The sequence below is a fragment of the Pristiophorus japonicus genome, chromosome 3, assembly GCF_044704955.1.
Source record: "Pristiophorus japonicus isolate sPriJap1 chromosome 3, sPriJap1.hap1, whole genome shotgun sequence".
In the NCBI taxonomy this organism is placed as follows: domain Eukaryota; kingdom Metazoa; phylum Chordata; class Chondrichthyes; family Pristiophoridae; genus Pristiophorus; species Pristiophorus japonicus.
In genome coordinates, this window is record NC_091979.1 from 170,036,584 (window position 1) to 170,053,441 (window position 16,858).

The window sequence follows — 16,858 nt, forward strand, 5'->3', positions numbered from 1 at the left end:
GCTCTAACTGCTTGGCAAAGGTCCTGCCACTTCTTGCAGCACTGCTGGCCAGTCCTTTTGATGGACATCACTGAGGAAACCTCTTCTGCAACGCATTCCCAAGCTTGAGCTATTGCTGCTGGTGTAAGTTTACCAGGACCCTTCTTGCCAATCTGGCACCATCCTCTCTCCACAGCGCCTACCAGGGCCTCATTGGCATCTTGGTTAAACTTCCTGGCCCTTTTCCTTTCCAAATCGCACTCCATTTGTTGTTTTGCAGCTCCTGTGTGGAAGTACTCTCAAATCTCCTGAAACTTACAATGGTCTTTAAAAATGGCTGATCCAGACCAGGAAGTGTATTGCGCATGCGTGGGCACACCTGTCACATGAAAAACGGGCATTTTTTTTCTTTTTTTTGCGCATGCGCAGAACGAGTGTTAATTTTAATGCGAAAAAATTTATCTCCATCCTTAAAAACGGTATTTTAATGCTACGCCAAAATTTAAAAAACTTTTGGCGAAACATATGCCTTTTTTTTGGCATTCTTTCGGCATAAAAAAACGTTCATTATTTGCAAATAATGCCAAAAAAACTGCTACTCTTAAATGTGGAAATTCTAGCCAATGGTGTGCAGCTTTAGTCACCACCTTTTGAAGAGAAAATTCGTTTTAAATGTTGAAAGCCTGAAATCATTATTTTAAAAAATATTTCTGCCTCATGATCTACGTAGTGCTCCACTCTCTAGTGAACTGCTGCAGCACGATGATGCGTTTGTTCTGAAGTTATATTCTGAAAAGTTTGGCTGACCTTGAAATGGTGACATATAGTTATGACCCTGATAGTGAAAATGGTCCCCAGTGCTTCAGCTGTTACTCGCTTGGTGAAATTTATTGTTGTAATGCTAAAGTAATGGAAGGCTGGAATCACCAACATTAACACTTAGATTGCAATCTTTATGACAATATTGGCTCCGAATTTACTTGCTAAATGTAGCCAGATAACAGTGGCATTATGACAGAAAAGCCATTTCAGAGCGACAATTTCAGGCAGGACCCATTTATGTCAGAAATCCCTCCAGTTTTTGATGCGCCGTAATATCCGTGAGATTGTTCAAATACTTTACAAATCATGTGATGGCATTTCGCGCCAGAAACCCTCTTATTTGCACTGCAAATGTGAGGCTTTGTCAACCAGTGTAACTGACACCGAGCTAAAAGAGGCAGAGCAGTTACCAGGATCATTTGATCCTGACACAAGTGCTCCATTGTATGTCGTCTGCAGCTTATGAAAAGAGTCTATGGAGGAGAAATGCAGTTACAGGTGTGATTTGCATTAATTTTTTTAAGCTTTGGTCAAGTACAGAGAAGGACTTCAATTTGAGTGTTCCTTATTCCTGTGAAAATTTTCAGTCCCGACTTAATGGAAACCTTGCCTTAGTAGGGCTATACCAGTATAATTGGTTTTGTGATGCACCCCCACCCCCCCCCCCCCCAAAAGCAGCAGTCAAGAGGTCCAGACCATTTTTTGCTGACAAGTTTCTCTTACAGGCTATGTTAGAATTTTGAATGTACATGTTATAAGAACATAAGAAATAGGAGCAGGAGTAGGCCATTTGGCCCCTCGTGACTGCTTCGCCATTTAATAAAATCATGGCTGATTTGATCATGGACTCAGCTTCATCATCATCATCATAGGCAGTCCCTCGAAATCGAGGAAGACTTGCTTCCACTCTAAAAGTGAGTTCTCAGGTGACTGTACAGTCCAATATGAGAATGACAGTCTCTCACAGGTGGGACAGACAGTCGTTGAAGGAAAGGGTGGGTGGGGAGTCTGGTTTGCCGCACGCTCTTTCCACTGTCTGCGCTTGTTTTCTGCATGCTCTCGGCGATGAGACTCAAGGTGCTCAGCGCCCTCCCGAATGTTCTTCCTTCACTTAGGGCGGTCTTTGGCCAGGGATTCCCCAGTGTCGGTGGGGAAGTTGCACTTTATCAAGGAGGCTTTGAGAGTGTCCTTGAAATGTTTCCACTGCCCACCTTGTCATGTAGGAGTTCTGAGTAGAGCACTTGCTTTGGGAGTCTTGTGTCGAGCGTGCGGACGATGTGGTCAGTGCTTCGATGCTGGGGATGTTGGCCTAATCGAGAATTGGTGAGTCTGACCTCCCAGGGAATTTGCAGGATCTTGCAGAAACATCGTTGGTGGTATTTCCCCAGCGATTTGAGGTGTCTACTATATATGGTCCACGTCTCTGAGCTATACAGGAGGTCGGGTATCACTACAGCCCTGTAGACCATAAGCTTGGTGCCAGATTTGAGGTCCAGGTCTTCAAACACTCTCTTCCTCAGGCGACCGAAGGCTGCGCTGGCGCACTGGAGGCGGTGTTGGACCTCGTCGTCGCTGTCTGCCCTTGCTGATAGTAGGCTCCCGAGATATGGAAAGTGGTCCACGTTGTCCAAGGCCGCGCCGTGGATTTTGATGACCGGGCGGGGAGCAGTGCTCTGTGGAACTAAACTATAGAACTAGTGGGAACCTGTTCAACCTTCACCTCCAGGCTAGATCCAAGGTCATCCCATCCTCTATGTAAGGTTACTAATGTTCAGAAAACGCAGACCATGAACTAAAAAATAGATTGATCCAAGTTTTTTGAATGAAGCTGGACAATTAAGAATATTCTGTCGAGGACATAAAACTGACTTCATGCATAACAACAATGGAGTTGTTACGTGAGGCTTTGAACTTGATTGACCAGGGTGGGGAAAACAGCCACTGGAGACATCGAGTCTGTAATAAGACCAGACAACAAAGAACCCCCATGGAATTCACAATTTTTGGCTAACAGCATTCAGCATAAGGAAATATCTTTTGCATTGTCGACTCCATGTGCAAATTGGTAGCCATTCAAACTCAACACCAACCAGTTAAACAGATCGATAATTGAATTTTGTCCCAGCGGGAAACTTATTCAAAACCTGGATATAAATATACGGACACAGACACACAAGCAAGTTAAGCAGAAACAAGAGGAAGAACACGGGAAGAAACAGCAAGCAGGCAACAGAGGAAGGACACTGAAGCAGGAGGAAGAGACAGAAGGACACGAAAGGAACAGGCGCTGCAGAGAACGGACAGAAGGGGAACCAACCGGTCACAGAACCAATGACCATAAACCTACAATAGCTATAGCCAGGAATGGTGATTGTATGTCTAAAGTCAAATTTCTCTCAGCAGTCTAGTCCTATAGTTTTACTCATTTTTTTTGTTGCCTAATAAAATGGACACTGGATTAAGCCTAAATTTTTGTGTCGGGTGTTGTCCTATCCCACTATAAATTCCGAGGTCTAAGAATCAGAGTAGAGTGAACAAAACAAACACCCTACATCTGTCATCGAACTACAGTATGCGAACGACACTTGTGTCTGCGCACATTCAGAGGCTGAATTCCAAGCCATCGTCAACATCTTTACTGAAGTATACAAAAGCATGGGCCTTACACTACACATCTGTAAGACAAGGATCCTCCACCAACCTGACTCAACTCCACTTCCCTGCCCGCTCCCCATAACCCTTTATTTCCTTATTACTCAAAAATCTGTCTCTCTCCGCCTTAAATATATTCAATGACCCAGCTTCCACAGCTCTCTGGGGCAGAGAATTCCACAGATTTACAACCCTCTGAGAGAAGAAATTCCTCCTCATCTCAGTTTTAAATGGGCGACCCCTTATTCTGAGACTATGCACCCCCCCCCCCCCAGATGTTGTGTTGCTTAACTTGACAATTCACTTTGAAAATGAATACAAAACTGAAAACTGCTGTGCATGTCATTGCCTGAGTAGTTGATTTTATTTATTATTGTCATTTTTTTTTGTGGACTAATTAGATACTAATGATGCCCTGGAAAAGGGCATCATTAGTAACTATATATAAATTGCATCATTGAAACAGTACAAAATGATTAGCCAAAGAATCTTTGTCGGCAGCTGCAAAACTGACGCAGTTGTACCACACAGTAGGATTCTTTTTTATTCCTTGAATTTCTGATCTGGTTCATGGGGGTGAATTAAATCAGGACTTGTGCTTTGCCACCATAATCTTGGCGGTAACTCCGTTCACACACATGACTTGAGACTTCCGCCAAAGTTGCGGTGGCAAAGTGGGAGGAGCCCCGATTTAACTTGCCCACTGTGTCTTCAAGCAGGCGGTAGGGATTATGGTTAGGAGCCCAAATTAATTTCCGTTTCGCAGCCCCAAATTAGTCCTGCATATTTCTCAGTGGTTGCTAGAAAAGCATTGGGGGAACAGTGGGAATAGGTTGCCTGCCCTTTCCTTGGCTGTGGTACGCGTGGTGGAGACTTTTTTTTTAAAAAAAAAGACTTCCAAGTTGCCTTAGTAGGTAAGTCCTTCACATGGTATGGCACTGAGCCCTACAGATCAGGGAAGGCCCAGATTCGGTTCATAATTTTGTGGAAAGGAAGTTGATCTTGTGCTTGGTGGAGTTGCTATAATTGGCTTCAGCACTGCTGGGCTGGGGAGGGTAGAAATCAAAAAGGGTTTCCATGCTTGATTGCTATCCAGTGACAACTGATGGAAAGTATGTGTATGGAAGCTGTCTAAGGGCAGGATCATGCTCATTAGGGAACTCCTTCATAGTTGAATAGATGTGTAGACTCACACACAAAGCACTCCGTTTTGGCCAGGAGTTGCTGTGTTTTTTTTTTTGTTGGAGTAAATTGATTTTTCTGGCGTATCTTAAAAATCCCCATTTTGCACATTCAGTTTGCGCCAATGTAAGTGAGTTAGTTACAAATTTTTTAGTTTAGTTTAGTTTTTCTCAAAAGAGGACGTTACCAACACCTACACCAGTTTTGGCCATTTAGGCCACTTTGGCCAGCTAATAGGTACTCCAAATCTACTTACGCCAGCGTATGTGGCCACTTCAGAAAAACCTTGCGGAGAGTTAAGAAATCAGCGCAGGTAGGTACATCGGAGGCCATTCGGCCTGGGATAGGGGCGGGAAGGGAAATGGGAGAGGACCTGCACCTAAAGCACCAAGAATTACAAAGCATTATACAAAGCACAAAAAGTGATAAGCATTCAAGAACAAATAAAAAAAAATAGAACTAAGTCCTACCATCATCTGAAAACTCAGCCTGGGAAGGCAGCAGGCCGGCCGGTGCGGGAGACCACTCAGCCAGATAGGGGCGAGAGCGATTGAACTGCCGACATCGGAGCACACACAGGCTGCAAGAAGCAAACTCACCGGACAGGCTGCAACAGCCTGCAGCAAGGTTAAAACTCATGCAGCTACTTCAACAGCAGGCCGGCTGGTGCGGGAGGCCACTCGGCCTGGGATAGGTGCGGGACCACCGGGAGACCACTCGGCCAGGGATAGGGGCGGGACGACTGGGAGACCATTCGGCCAGGGATAGGGGTGGGAACTGCCGACATCGGAGCACACACAGTCTGCAGGAAGCAAACTCACTGGACAGCAAAACACAAGCAGCTACGATTCCTTTTACAAATGGCCAATTGCCAAATTTCGGCGCTCCTGCGCATTTGCGCGGACATCGCGACCCAACTCCAATATGCATGTGCAGATGTCTTGGCACTGTTCAGTGCAGGATGATGGCTCCGCCCCCAATTCGACCGGCCACACTGTGCAATGACCGAGGAGAGGCCGGACAGCGGGCAAAGTAGGGAGCAATTTTTTTTGCCGCACTTATGAACGGCGAAAAGCGGCGCATCTCCGGTAAGAGCGCCGAAAAAAGAGGTGGGCCAGAATTGAGCCCAAAGAATGGAAGTGTACCCAGTCATAGCCAGCATCTTTAGGACAGAAGGGAATGAAACTGAAAAAAATGTAATTAAAATAAAAGAAAGGAGACAATACAAAACAGCTTGGCCAAACATAAATTCTGAATGATTTAGGTTGTAAAAGAGATTTTGATCAAGAAATTGGATAGTTCCATGCCAGTTTTTCAGACACTGAACAGGTACCCAAGTCTCCAATGTGCTGGGCAGAAAGTGCACGCTCATTACGAGCTGGAACTGCGTCGTCTGCAATATTAGCGCAGGCAAAAAAAAAAGACGTCTACGGTCAATGCCTGAGACAGGTGTTGGGCTCTTTGCCTATTCAAATAAGGTGCCCAATGCCTGTTTGAAGCCCCCTCTGAAATAGTGAGTTGCAATAGGGCCAATATTAAGTGCACCTCGAGCTATCCATTCAGGTGCAGGAACTGTTCCTTGTGCCCCCTGCATGACAGTTTATAGGTGCACTCGAATTTCTAGGCCTTTATGCCTTATTAACAAAGTAAACTGCTGAACAGAAAGTAATCCAAATTGTGGATATTATATTTATTAAGTTAAGTTAAATCTTTCTGATAATCTGTCGCTGTCTTGTTTGTATTTACAACTTCTTGAGATGTGAATACAGCGTGAACCCATTTGACAATGAAGTGGCTAAGTTCACCAAGTGTTATGCACAAAACTGGTATCGCGTTTTATCTGACGGCATCTCTGACAGTGCAGCACTTCCCAGTTACCTTGCTGAATTTGATTTGGAATGCTTTAGTTTGTTGAATCGTACACCATTGTTTAGTTTTTCTTTGGTATTAATTTGAAAACATTGCTTATTTATTTGGTTACTTATAACCACAGTAACTTAAATCTTCATGCTGAGCACAGGATCAGAAGAAACCTTTAGGAAGTGGGACTTCCATGTTATTTACTTTGTTGCTGAATTCTCTCTCCTCCTCTCTCCAGAACTTTAGCTCCCCGCCTCCACCCCACCACTTGACCTGCAATGCCTTTCCCCTTCACACTTCATTTATTTATTATGTCCTTATCTTTTCCCCCTTCTCTTTGTCCAATTAATCTTTGATTTTTCAATTTAGCTTCTTTTGAAATTTTCTTGATTTTTTTTTTCCTTTTCTTTTTTGTTTCAATCTGTTTTGTATTTTAATTGTACCTTAACTATATCCTGTGACTGCTTTATACCTGTGGAGGAGTGTCCCACTCAAGAGATGGGACAGGCCAGTTTCAGGCAAGAAGTGGTAAGCCAAAGTGGCTCACAAGAATCTGCTCTGACAGTTGCTAGAGTTGTGTAGGGTGGGTTATCTTGAGTACAGGTTGCCTGCCATACACGCCAACACTAATATTGTAAGTTCGACTACAAGCATTATCGTTACAGACCACAAGCCATGGTAATTTGTGTTTTTTCAGGCACCTCCTCCCAATTTCCAAAAGCCTAGCCCAGCTCAGCTACAAGCTCAGAAAATAGCTCTACAGCGGAATATGGTACAGGAAGCACATGAGGTGGAATACCAGCAAGCCTTGATCACCATAAAAGAGCAAGTGCGAGCGGTGGAGGGACAGGATATTCAAGAAACCCTGCAGGACCAGATCCGACAATGGTTTGTGGAGTGTCGGTAAGGGAAACAGATCAATGAGTATTCAGGAGTCACCATGGCTCCTCTGTGAGTCTGGTTTTCAAACCTAGGCAGTACTTGAATGTACTATGTTAAACTCCTCAGTAATTAACCATATTATTCCTGGCTGATATTGTAATAATTCTTAACCATGTGGTATGAACACTATCCCAAATCAAAAGCACGACGTGCACAGAGAGCTGATGTTGGCAGTTACTGATTTGAAAATGGACTTAAAATTGAATAAAAACTGCATAAATTTGGAATAATATATATTATAAACAAATGAATGAGTCATTTCAAAGTTGTAATTCAATCTCAAATTCACTCTCATGGTTCATGCAGTATTACCTGAAATTCCTCAATTAGATTGCAGACTTTAACTTATTCATAGTTATCCATTATTCTCCGTATAAATCATCCGACCCTTTCACATGCCTGATCAGGTTGTGCACTCCAGGTTGCTTGGTTCAGATTGCCATCAGCAAAGACTCAGAGGTGAGTTGCCCTAAATGTTAGCTTGACTCAATGATAGAACTCTTGCCTCTGATTCAGAATGTCATGGGTTCAAGTCTCTATCCAGACTTGAGCACATAATCTAAGTTGCAGTACTGAGAGAGTGCTGCATTTCCAGAGGTACTCCCTTTCTGATGAGATATTAAACAAAGGCCCATCTACTTGTTCAGGTGGATGTATGGCACTATTTGAAGAAGAGCAACAGAGATCTCCTCAATTATCAGCACCATAAAACAGATTAACTGATTATCTCCCTCATTGCTGTTTATTTGACCTTGCTCCATGCAAATTGTCTGCTGCGTCAACCTACATTACAATAGTGATGGCATTTCAAAAGTAATTAGTTGGTTATGAAATGCTTTGGGATGTCAAAGTGCGTTCTTTCTTGCGGTTGGCCATCAGTGGGTAGGTAAAGGGTGAGCAGGAAAAAGGGAAAGGAAAATGGGGCCGAACTTGCTCCCTCCATAAGCTCCATTACCGCCTCTAAGATGCGAACAGTTGGGCCGACCCGTCCAAAATTGCCCCTGGGCCAGAAGCGGCGGGAACGGGTTTCCACTCCACCTGCTTTCCCACCGTGTCGGGCACACGCTGACCCCTTACTGACCGGCGGCAGACCCCTTTCTGCCCCTCGCATAGTATTGCCCCTCGAAAGTGGCACCGCCACCGGTTGGTGCCACTGACAGCTTTCCCCGTCGGGGTGCTGTCTATGGCTGAACGGGAGGGACGTTGTAACGCGACATGGCACATCTGCGGACGTCAGCGCAGCGCTGATGACTGGTCGGGGCGGCCGACTTGCTGCCAGGGCGCTTCCAGCCTGCAGCCGCCACAACTTCTGCCCCGACCAAAAAAAAAATTCTGTGAGCTGAATTTTTCCGGTATCTCCGCCCCATGGAATTTAAAACGGAAGGCGCGGGGCGGGGGACAATTTCGGCCCCAATATCTTAGAATAAAAAAAGTGTCTAATGGCTTCAAGAACAAAAAAACACAAGACCCGATTTTAACTTGAGGCAGGAGTCTGGCAGGCGGGGTCTGAGGTGGGCGGTAAACTGTCCCGACCTCGACAGTGTGGGACCCGGAAGATTGTAATTCCTCAGCTCCGCCTGAGTAGCCTCAATCAGTCTTGCGCTCCTGGTCCTCCTACTCCCACAAAGAAAATCAAAAAAAGTAAACAGACTGTTTGGGTTCGACCTCTTCTGGCCCTGACCCTTCTTCCTGCTAGATTGACCTGGCGGGAAAGCCACAACAGCTCCCCTCACAGACCTTTGTTTAAAATAGTAGTTGGGGGCCAATCTCCGTATTTAAAATAGGATTCTGCCGGTTTCCTGTCGGTGTGTCTCTCACTTTCTCAGAAGAACAGGTTAGATTGTGAACCTACAGGATTAGTGTGTGACATTAGCGTGCAAGTCCCACAACCGATTTTAACTGCCCGCCCACCTGATACCCACTAACCGGCAGGGCTAAAACCGCCTTTATAAATTTTTAACACCTGCATTCTATGAAATCCTCTGTTGGGATCTGCAGAAAGCTCGATATATAAATTGGAAAAAATATAATCTCAGTAAATTAAGATTTGGTTACAACCGTTTCTAATCTAGCACTAAAATCATGTTCCTTTTAATAAGTGATTGTTTACTTTAAACACTGCAAGGTCCCTTGGCTAATTTGGAGAATTGTTGCTGCCTTCTGTTAAGTGTTGACATTTTACTTTTCAATCCAGAAACACAACTGGAAGGTTCCCTGACTACCCTGATATAGAAAAAGGAGGCTCCGCAGCTATTTTTGCTTCAAAGACTCCAAAAGAGGTAAGTTCCTATTCAAAGCATGGCTGCAGCACACAGCTGACCTGTAAATCTCCAGCTAAAAACTGGGATTGTTTGAAGGCCCAATTTACTAACACGTTATCTATCTTCTATAATATTATGTCTGTTTTTGTCGGTCCTGGGGTGGGGGCAGCGCTGGGGGCTGGGAGCACGTGGCCCGGACTGAGTGACAGTTGCACTGACCAATGGGCGATCAGGGCCCACCCGGCCTCGCAATCAATTAGGGCGGGGAGGGATGGCGCGAATGTTAAAAGTTTGATTGACGCTCTGTCTGCTCCAATGAGGAGGTGGCGAGGCCAATGGGGACAGGTCCTCCCTGGATATTGCTGTGGAGCCGAGAGGAGTGTGCGGTGGGGGAGACTGGGAGGGAGGAAGGGAGTGAGTGGGGGGGGGGGGAAGAGAAAGAGAGAAGGAGGAAGAGGGTGGGAGGGAGGGAAGGGGAGAAGATGAGAGTGAGGAAGAGGATGGAAGGTAGGAAGGGAGAGGGAGGATAGGAGGGAGAGGGTGGGTGGGAGAGAGAGAGAGACAGAGGGAGGACATCAGCGTTGATTCTATAGATGACAACAAGTACTGTTGCAATAAATATATTAATTTGACCGCAAATATTTTATGGGTCTCTGCTAACTCTATCATATTGTTGACCATCTGAATATATCTGCGACAGCAGTAGCGGAGGCACAGTTTTCTTTAAGGACCCTGACATTGGGAGAGAAAAAATCATCCAGGTATATTACTCTTGGTTACTATCTAGTAACCCTGGCTGAAAATTATGTGTATATGTGTATATGTGTATGTGCCTGGATGTATTTGAGGACAGCAAGCAGTTTGGCAGCAGTGGTCCTGTGATGGAGATAGAGCTTCATCCTGCTTCATATTATAACATAGCTACATTATGGGCTAGGCTTTACATCAGATTCGCCAAGTTACCGCCCAGTTACCGCAAATTTAACCGCTGAGATTGAGTTTAACGCCCATATTTGATTAAAAATGGAAACTAACGCCCAATTATTGCCCATTTATCGCCGGCGTAACTTTCGGCATAGAGTTAACGTCGAGAATTAGCTGAACCGCCCATCCATTTTTTAAAAAATTCTGACGTCATCACTCGTGCACCGTCCAGAAGACTGTTTATAATGGAAACTAACGGCCAAACACCGTCCAGAATATCGGCGAGCGTTACTTTCGGCATTTCTCCCATATACCGCCCAAATGATCGCTCGCCCAAAAAGACGCTCAAGAAAAGCTGCACTCACCTGACCTTAACCCAGCGGCATGGGCGCCATTTTGTAATTTGGAGGACTTTTCATAAAAGGCTGCTTCAAGTTCATGAGAGCTTTGAAGTAATTTGTGAGTGCTTTTAAAGTTGTTTAAAAAAATCTCTTGACAACCATCTAATCATATTGTGGTGAATTTTGATTTTTCTATTGAGTTTTTAGTGGATAATTTAATCATTTTAAATACATATAAATAGGGCATTTAGTAATAGTAATGGAGCCTGAAATTTCTCAGCCAGTATTGATGACTACTCACATGCTGCAGACTAGAGATGGGAGAAGGTTTATTGCCCAATCAAAGAGGTGGCAGACTGTTGAGGAGGAGGAGACCTTGCACCAACGCACTTACAGGGATAAGCGGTCATACCTGGACTTGTCCGATAACACGTGCCTTAGGAGGCTTCGCCTCTGAAAGGAGGTCATCAGTAAGATATGCCAGCTAATTAAGGGAGATCTGCAGCCTAACCGCACCATCAGGACCGCACTGCCCATTGAGGTCAAGGTTACCACGACACTTTCCTTCTAAGCATCGGGCTCCTTTCAGGCTTCAGCTAGCGACATTTGCGGTATCTCTCAGCACGCCACACATTGCTGCATTCGACAGGTGGCTGAAGCTCTATATGCTCGCAGGATGGACTTTATAAACTTCCCTATGATCAGGGAGGCACAGACTGAGAGGGCTTTGGGTTTCTCGAGAATAGCAAACTTCCCCAAGGTGCAGGGAGCAATAGACTGTACGCATATCGCCTTGCGAGCACATTTTCAGCATGCAGAGGTGTTTCGGACTCCTTGAATGTGAAACTTGTTGTCAACCACAAACAAATAATCATGGCAGCAAATGCAAATTTTCCAGACAGCATCCATGATGTGCACATCTTGCGTGAGAGCACGGTATCTGACCTATTTAAGAGTCAGCCACAAGGTCACGGTTGGATGCTGGGGGTAAAGGATATGGTCTTGCCAGCTGGCTCATGACTCTCCTGTGTAAAACCCAGACAGAAGCCAAAAAGCGCTACAACGAAAGCCACATAACCACACACAATATCGTTGAAAAGACAATTGGAGTGCTTAAGCAGCGCTTCAGATCCCTGGGTCACTCATGAAGCGACTTGCAATACCACCCTGAGCAGGTCGCTCAGTTCATTGTGGTGTGCTGCATGTTGCATAACTTAGCTATCAGGAGAGGATAAGAATTGCGAGATGGGACTGCCGGTCCACCTCAGGAGAGAGGAGAGGAGAGGAGAGGAGAGGAGGACGAGGACCTCGTGGAGGACAATCAGGCTGGCGTTGAAACCATGCCCCACCCCACCCTAGACCATAGGGAAAGCCCTATGGTAGTTACGCAGCTGCAAGACTGTTGCGTCAGCAGCTCATTAATGAACGCTTTGCGTTACGTTGGTTACAGTTACAGTTGTGTCACATTACGTTTCATCTTTGCCTTGCCTGATCCGGCCTCGCCATTGTTTGCGAACTTTGTATATGCTTAATGTTTCTGTTATTGGAAGACACCGCACAACAATGTTAAGTTAAATTAAAACATTTTAATGTAACGAATGGAAATGTTTTAAACAATTTTTTTTAAACAACAAACACCTATCTACCCTCACCCCCAGGCCAACAGTGAAAATTTAAAAAATAACAATAAATAACAATAACAACATTAACAACAGAATAGTATATAACAATATAACACCAACAATAACAACAACAACAACAACAAACTTTCAAAAACACTTATAAATATAACAAACACCCACCCACCCAACAGTCAATAAATTTATTAAGAACAAGAATAACAATAATGGTACAAAAAATACATTCCACACCCTCCCCTACTTGCGACCACGCCTCTCCTTTCCTTTATCCCCCCTAATCTGAACTCCACCTCTCCCCCTTGTACATACTCCAAGCCACCTTGTAGTAGGGCATCTGCTGTGTGGGGGCTGACGGCAGAGTCAAAGATAGGGCTGAAGATGGAGAGGATGTTTCCAAAGAAACATCCTCCGAGTCAGAAGCAAAAGCTTTACTCCTGACTCGCATGTGTCGGTGGCAATAGCGGTATGGCACCTTGGGATGCAGTGCTGTATTCCGGGACCACAGGCTGCCGTCTGGCATCCATGGACTCGGCTATTCGCTCCATCACCAGTACCATCCGCGACATCTCCTGTGAGACTATCGCGGTCAGAACGGCAACGTGCCCAGTTAACTCGCCCATTGCTTGGAGGATCTCTCGAATCCGCTCGTCCTGGGTAGTTGAACCATGCCCATGCTGACATCTGCTGGTCTTTGAGCAGTGCGACCTCGCTGAACCAACCTCCGCAGGGTCAGCACAGGCATGGAACCACTCTGCAAGGAGCTTGGCCCCGCTGCTTCCTCGGTGGATGAGGACGTGGCCGCAGGAACACGGGAAGACCCCGCTGCAGGCTCCTCCTCCACCTTCTCACTGTCCTCGATGGATAGGAGCACCTGTAAACAGGACAGGAGACACTCTTGCCTCCTCGCCTCCAGAGACAACCTGCAGAACCTGGTGACCTGGAAAACATAAATGAAGTTCGTAGAAGAGAAGGGGATGCCAAGGTGACATGAGAATGCTTACGCTATGCAGTCATATGTACGAGGAGCAACATTACTGCTATAAATATCAATGACAGATGTCACATATAATGAACATCAAAAGAACATAAGAAATAGGAGCAGGATTAGGCCATTTGGCTCATCGAGCCTGCCCAGTCATTCAAGAAGATCATGGCTGATCTGACCATGGACTCCGTTCCACTACCCTGCCCGCTCATAACCCTTTACTCCCTTATTGCTCAAAAATCTGTCTATCTCCACCTTTGAATATATTCAATGACCCAGCCTCCACAGCTCTCTGGGGCAGAGAATTCCATAGATTTACAACCCTCTGCGAGAAGAAATTCCTCCTCATCTCAGTTTAAATGGGCGGCCCCTTATTCATGATAGTACAGAATCTGCATTGCATTACAATATTTCATGATCCCATCATTAATTACATAACATCAATCATATGTTGTACTGAAATAGCATTAAATTACTTTAAATCACCAATGATTTATACATTACTCACGTGGCACAAGAACAGGTTCAGCAGCATCACGAGTGGTCGATCAATTGTAGGCCCCCCACGAAAGCCAATGCCCGGTCTTCAAGTTCAGTCGATGGGGATATATCTGCCAGTCCTCCCCCAGTACACCTCTGTTCCGCACGATTTTTGGACAGTTTCTTCTGCAAAGGTGACAAGAGCATGGCATAAGCTCATTGCCTTGGTACTTTTACAGATATGACATATGTCAGATATTATTACTATTACACAACACACACAGCAGAACACACAGACAATCCCCAATTAGTCATTGTCGCTGTTATTCATCGTTAACGTTATATGCTAAGACGCTTCGTATGCAATTGAATGCATGGTTATATCTGCAGTCTGAGAATAAATTTAATAAGATCAAGGTTAGGAACTAACGCATGACACCAAGATTACCAGCCTAATTACAATCCAGCAGATCGACATTTGAATTAATGAGTCATTGCATCATTACAATTTATTTAATACTTACTCTTCAGGAACCAACGAGGTTGTTCCAGCGCTTGTAGCACTGGTTAGGCTCATGGACCTCATGTATTGTGGAAGAGACACTTTGGCGATCTCCACCCAGATTCGTTGGTGCAACCGGGGGGGCAGTTTCCCACGACCACTCCGGCTCAATTGGGCCCAACGATTTTCGACCTCCGCGACTAGGGCAGCATTGGCCTCCTTGGAAAAGCACTTTGCGCGCCTTCGACTGCCCATCTCCTCTCGCTTCTCGGCCTTTTGGCTAAGATCATGCGTAACTGACCTGACGGGAGTAACCATGACCCCAAAGTGGTTCTCCCTGGATCAGGAAGGTGGTTCTCCTATGCTTTTTGGAAATAGGAGGTGGGTGGGGTGGCTTGACCCATCCACCTCCACGGAGGTGTGTGGGGGGCCTGACCCATCCACCTCCATGGCACGAACCTGGTATTGCAGTACTTCCAGGAACGGTGCAGTGGCTCTAGGCCTTTTGGCTAAGAGCATTGGCGCAGAGTGATCCTTGATGTGTGCAAGGTGACCTCTGGCGTTTGTGATTTGACAAAGAATTGGAAAGATTGGCTACGAATTTAAAAAAAAAATCTCCTCTCCCACCTCACCCAGATCACCCACTTCAGCCACCTCCTCCACCTCTACATCAGTCATAACCTCGTCAATTTGTTCCATTTTAATCAATAATTCAATAATCCAGTCACTAATCCAATAATCCACACCAACCTCCTCACAACAACTCTCTCTCTTCTATCTCTCTCCTACGCATGTGCAGATGACCCCTGACCTCCCAAATCGTGGGAAAAGTTAATCACAAAAAAACACCCATATTTATAGGGAGACAGGAAAAGTCTGAAGAATCCTGCAAGGCCAGGAATACAGAGATCTTCCCAAACATAATGGCAGGAACTCGTTATCATTTTTTAAATCCGTTTCCCACTTGGCAACCGGCGACATTGACAGCCTGGCCAGTGGGTGGGAGTAGAAGCCACTGACAAGAGGATGCATCCTGGGACCATTGGGGACCAAGGTCGGCCATCGCAGCTTGGGAGGGGGAAGGTGATCCATCGCAGTTTGGGCAGGGAATGTAATCCATCGCATATTGAGGGATGGTGAGGGGGGAGGGGTGGGAAGGTTGGCCATCGCTGCTTGGAAGGGGAAAGGTCGGCCATCGCAGCTTGGGAGGGGAAAGGTCGGCTATTACAGCAGGGTGTTAGGATGGAGGCTGGAGATTGATGCCGGGGGAGAGAGGCCTTGATTGGCAAGGAGGTAGAGATTTAAGGCTTCTTTAAGGGGCTGGGGACAGCACTGCTGCTCCTTCTGTCCAACAAGGGGTACTGAGAAAGGCACTTGTCTTTTGGAGCCGAGAGCTCCTGCCTCCGTTTTACTGCTGTGTTTCCTGACTCCTCACAAATTTTAAATCAGGCTCCCAATTTCACTGTGGGAGCTCGATATAAATATATTAATGAAAGTGTTTTGTCTCTCCACAGCGGGGCACTTGGATGCACCAAATTCCACCTTTGTAAAAAAAGATGGCGGGCACGTGATATGGGGACACGTTCCCCATATTTAAGACTTTAAGTTGTGGGGGGGTTAATATCAAGCCCAATAAATCTGGTAATTTGTGGGTTTGTACCAGAAAATTATCATGAAAGCTGCAGAATTGTTGTAAAAACTCTCTATTATCCGAGAGAAAGTTGCCTGCCAAGTCTACCTGGTCTGGCCGAAATGTGACTCAATTACCACACTATCTGGTTGACTCTTAATGCCCTTTGAAGTAGCTACTTTGTTCTGAAACAATAGTTTTGAAGACAGAACACCATCACCACAGGAACCTCAGTGATTCTTATGTTCTTATGTTATGTATTCAGAAAGAAGGGGCAGAACAGTGGCAAATGTGGAGAAGTGTGAGGTTATGTATTTGGGGAAGATTCATCATCATCATAGGTAATATGTCCTTACTATACAGTATAAATGCACACGAGACCCATGCTTGAGAGAAGGTCAGTCTGTGACCTGTCCTTTATTCCATAGCACTCAAGTGCAGGAAGTGGGTGGAGCTTCCCCTTTTACATCTAAAGGTCTAAGTTAGGAGTGTCTCCCACAAGTTCACCACCTAGTGGTCATTGTTCTTACAGTGTACAACTTAGGTCAGATTATACATGGGTTACAATGCTGGTTGAATACATGACATCACCTCCCCCCCCCACCAAAGTCTTATTGGGATCACAGGTTGAGTCTCTCTGGTGGTTTACGCTCTCTTG

The 16,858-nt window shown here is 45.5% G+C and overlaps 1 protein-coding gene and 1 pseudogene across 1 annotated transcript in view; both read left to right on the forward strand.

The window, feature by feature from the left end:
• Positions 1–16,858, forward strand: part of LOC139260008 (dynein regulatory complex protein 11-like) — a 474,078-nt gene that overhangs the window by 57,436 nt on the left and 399,784 nt on the right. The window contains exons 6-7 of the mRNA XM_070876052.1: positions 7,193–7,398; positions 9,632–9,716. Of these exons, the coding sequence (XP_070732153.1) occupies positions 7,193–7,398; positions 9,632–9,716 (291 nt within the window). The remainder of the gene's footprint in view (positions 1–7,192; positions 7,399–9,631; positions 9,717–16,858) is intronic.
• Positions 14,831–15,066, forward strand: LOC139260543 (U2 spliceosomal RNA; annotated as a pseudogene).